The sequence below is a fragment of the Orcinus orca genome, chromosome 4, assembly GCF_937001465.1.
Source record: "Orcinus orca chromosome 4, mOrcOrc1.1, whole genome shotgun sequence".
NCBI lineage: Eukaryota > Metazoa > Chordata > Mammalia > Artiodactyla > Delphinidae > Orcinus > Orcinus orca.
Genome location: NC_064562.1, coordinates 125,001,543 through 125,006,344, shown reverse-complemented (window position 1 = coordinate 125,006,344; position 4,802 = coordinate 125,001,543). Strand labels below are relative to the sequence as shown.

Below are 4,802 nucleotides of genomic sequence, written 5' to 3'. Positions count from 1 at the left end.
AGAGAGTGGCATGGACATATATACACTACCAAACGTAAAACAGATAGCTAGTGGGAAGCAGCCGCATAGCACAGGGAGATCAGCTCAGTGCTTTGTGACCACCTAGAGGGGTGGAAGAGGGAGGGTGGGAGGGAGGGAGATGCAAGAGGGAAGAGATATGGGAACATATGTATATGTATAACTGATTCACTTTTTTATAAAGCAGAAAATAACACACCACTGTAAAGCAATTATACTCCAATAAAGATGTTATAAATAAAAAGTCTACAAATAACTAATGATGGAGAGGGTGTGGAAAAAAGGGAGCCCTCCTACACTGTTGGTGGGAATGTAAATTGATACAGCCACTATGGAGAACAGTATGGAAGTTCCCTAAAAAAGTAAAAATAGAGTTGCCCTATGAACCAACAATCACACTCCTGGGCATATAACCAGACAAAACGAATTCAAAAAGATACATGCACCCTACATTCATAGCAGCACTATTCACAATAGCCAAGATATGGAAACAATCTAAATGTCTATCGACAGATGAAGGGATAAAGAAGATGTGGTCTATATATACAATGGAAAATTACTCAGCCATAAAAAAGAATGAAATAATGCCATTTGCATCTACATGGATGGACCTAGAGATGATCATACCAAGTGAAATAAGTCAGAAAGAGAAAGACAAACACCATATGATATCATTTACATGTGGAATCTAAAATATGACACAAATGAACTTATCTATGAAACAGAATCAGACTCACAGACATAGAGAACAGGATTGTGATTGCCAAGGAGGAGTGGGGGTTAGAGAGGAATGGACTGGGAATTTGGGGTTAGTAGATGCAAACTATTACATATTGAATGGATAAACAACAAGGTCCTACTGTATAGCACAGGGAACTATATTCAATATCCTGGGATAAACCATAATGGAAAAGAACATAAAAAAGAATGTGTATATGTGTATTACTGAGTCACTTTGTTCTACAGCAGAAATTAACATAACGTTGTAAATCAACTATACTTCAATAAAAAATAAATAAAAACAAATCGGAAGGGAAGAGGTAAAATTGTCACTATATGCAGATGACATGATACTATACAGAAAAGCCTAAAGACTACACACAAGAGCTACTAGAACTGATAAATGACTTCAGCAAGGTAGCAGGATACAGGATTAACATACAGAAATCTGTTGCACTTCTTTATGCTAACAATGAAACATCAGAAGGGGAAAGTAAAAACAATCTTTTTTTTTTTTTTTCAGTGCAGAAGCAAAGGAAAGCTTTATTTTTCGATCAAAGAATGGAGAAGTGCAAGCTTGAGCTCTCGAGGACACGCTCTTCCTGACAGGCCATGGGTGGGGCTTCTTTATAGGATTCTGGTCTGCAGGGAGGGGGTGGAGTCCTTGCAGTCCTGCACATGCATAAAAACAATCCTCTTTAAAATCACATCCCCCCCGCAAAAAAAACAGAATACATAGGAATAAATCTGACCAAGGAGGTGAAAGACTTATATGCTGAGAACTATTAAACATTGATAAAGGAAATTGGAGATGATTCAAAGAAATGGAAAGATATCCCATGCTCTTGGATTGGAAGAATTAATATTGTTAAAATGGCCATATTACCCAAAGCAACCTACAGATTTAATGTGATCCCTATTAAATTACCCATGACATTTTTCACAGAAATAGACCAAATAATCCTAAAATGTATATGAAACCACAAAAGACCCAGAATTGTCAAAGCAATCCTTAGGAAAAAGAACAAAGCTAGAGGCATAACGCTTCCAGACTTCAGACAATACCACAAAGCTACAGTAATAAAGACACATTTGTGTATTGGCACAAAAACAGACATATGGACCAATGGAACAGAATAAGAGCCCAGAAATAAACCCACACACCTACAGTCAATTAATCTTGGACATAGGAGGCAAGAACATACAATGGAGAAAAGACAGTCTCTTCAGCAAGTGGTGTTGGGAAAGCTGGACAGCCACATGTAAATCAACGGAGTTAGAACACACCCTCACACTCTACACAAAGATAAACACAAAATGTCTTAAAGACTTAAATATAGACATGACACCATAAAACTCCTCGAAGAGAACATAGGCAAAACATTCTCTGACATAAATCATACCAATGTTTTCTTAGGTCAATCTCCAAAGGCAATAGAAATTAAAGCAAAAATAAACAAATTGGGCCTAATCAAACTTATAAGCTTTTGCACAGCAAAGGAAATCATAAACAAAATGAAAAGACAACCTGCAGAATGGGAGAAAATATTTGCAAATGATGCAACTGACAAGAGCTTAATTTCCAAAATATACAAACAGCTCATACAACTCAATAACAAAAAATCAAACAGTCCAGTCGAAAAATGGGTAGAAGACCTGAATAGATATTTCTCCAAAGAAAACATCCAGATGGCCAATGGGCACATGAAAAGATGCTCAACATTGCTAATTATTAGAGAAATGCAAATCAAAACTACAATGAGGTACCAACTCACACCGGTCAGAATGGCCATCATTAAGGGATCTACAAGCAGGAATTAACACAACGTTGTAAAGCAATTATACTCCAATAAAGATGTTAAAAAAAACCTACAAATAACAAATGCTGGAGAGGATGTGGAGAAAAGGGAATCCTCCTACACTGTTGGTGGGAACGCAGATTGTTGCAGCCACTATGGAAAACAGTACGGAGGCTCCTTAAAAAACTAAAAATGGAGTTGCCATATGATCCTGCAATCCCACTCCTGGGCATGTATCCAAAGAAAATGCTAATTTGAAAAGATGCATACACCCCAATGTTTACAGCAGCACTATTTACAATAGTCAAGACATGGAAACAGTTTACATATCCATCAGCAGATGAATGGATGAAGAAGATGTGGTATATAGATACAGATATAGATAAAATGGAATATTACTCAGCCATAAAAAAAGAATGAAATAATGCCATTTGTAGCAACATGGATGGACCTAGAGATTATCATACTATGTGAAGGAAGTCAGGCAGAAAAAGACAAATATCATGATATCACTTACATGTGGAATCTTAAAACTGATGTAAATGAACTTATTTCCAAAATGGAAACAGACTCACAGACATAGAAAACAAACTTATGGTTACCAAAGGGGAAAGTGGTTGAGGGGGGAGGAGGATAAATTAGGAGTTTGGGATTAGCAGATACAAACTACTATATCTAAAATAGATCAACAACAAGGCCCTACTGTATAGCACAGGGAACTATATTCAATAACTTGGAATAAACTATAATGGAAAAGAAAAAATAATCACTCTTCATCAATTCAGGCAATTTGGGCACTCCAAAATACAATTTATGTAGGAAACTATACAGGTAAGGTAGGATAAATCCTTAATTCTTTCCTTAAATGATGATTATCAGAGTATCAGCCTGGTACAGCAGTGACTTCCAAAGGTGACAGATGAGTTTTGAGGTTCTTTTTTCCTTTGGCTCTCTTCTTTTTTTCGTTCTTTATGAACTCATGGATTTTTTTTTTTAAACTAGCTTCATTCACTTTATTTTTCCTATAGAAAACTATGTGGTGGCTACAGCTGGAGCCTGAGTCCTCTGCAGGGAAACTCTGGTGCGGGTCTTTACAAGATGGTCAGTGAATTCCTCATATGGAGACTTGGTGAACACCGTCTCTTTCCAGAGATCAGGAGTGAGATAACTGTAGGTCTTGGAAATGGCATCAAAAGTGGCCTTGGCCAAGTTGCCCAGCGTGGCAGTGCAGCCCCTGGCAGAGGTGTAGCAGTCATCAATTCCAGCCACCATCAGTAGCTTCTTGGGCACAGGGGCTGAGACGATGCCAGTGCCCCTGGGGGCAGGGATAAGGCGCACCAGCACAGAGCCTCAGCGGCCAGTCACCTTGCAGGGGACGGTACGGGGCTTGCCAATCTTGTTCCCCCAGTAGCCTCGTCTCACGGGGACGATGGAGAGCTTGGCCAGAATGATGGCCCCAGTGATAGCAATGGCTACCTCCTTAGAGCACGTCACACCCAAACCAACACGTCCGTTGTAATCCCCGATGGCGACAAATGCCTTGAACCTGGTCCGCTGGCCAGCACGGGTCTGCTTTTGCACAGGCATGATCTTCAAAACCTCCTCCATGAGGGATGACCCCAAGAAAAAGTCAGTGATCTCAGATTCCTTGATGGGCAAAGAAAAGAGAGAGATCTCCTCCAGGGACTTGATCTTCACGTCCCTGACCAGGCGGCCCAGCTTGGTGACGGGGAGCCACTCCTTGTCCCCGGCCTTGCCTCCGCGAGCTCCGCAGCCTCTGCCCCGGCCCCGACCGCGACCCTGGCCCCGGCCCCCGCTGCAGAAGCCTGCGCGGAAGCCATCGCGGCCTCCCATTCCAGGGCCCCCGGGGCCTCCCATAGCACCGGCGGCATCTGCCATTTGGTGCTTTTATGGAAAAAAAGCAATGAACTCATGGATTTTTTATATTTTCCACATGTTTCAACAATTGTAGCCATTATTCTTTTTTGGCTGCCCAACGCATCGCGTCTTTAGGCAGTGGGCACCCTTTAGAACGGCTGCTGTGTCCCTTTGGCGCGTCCTCAGACGTCTTTGGGAGCTTCCTCTCCTTTGGGCAGAACAGGAAGTCCCAAGCTCACCTGAGCTTTTCCTGACCCAGACCCAGAATCAAGCATTTCTCCAAGGAGTCATAGTTTCTTTTAGTGGGGGAAATTTCCCATTTTTTCTACTCTAAAATACTTACATTTCAAAATGAAGCTGAATTTAACTACATGATCAAGTTGAAAA

At 41.0% G+C, this 4,802-nt stretch overlaps 1 protein-coding gene across 1 annotated transcript; it reads right to left on the bottom strand.

Annotated features, from left to right (window-relative positions):
• Positions 1-3,521: 3,521 nt before the first annotated feature.
• LOC101282898 (40S ribosomal protein S2-like) lies at positions 3,522-4,452 on the bottom strand. The gene has a single exon (XM_033427757.2). The coding sequence runs from the start codon at positions 4,434-4,436 to the stop codon at positions 3,888-3,890; it is 549 nt and encodes a 182-aa protein (XP_033283648.2). The 5' UTR covers positions 4,437-4,452; the 3' UTR covers positions 3,522-3,887.
• Between the last annotated feature and the right edge of the window lie 350 nt (positions 4,453-4,802).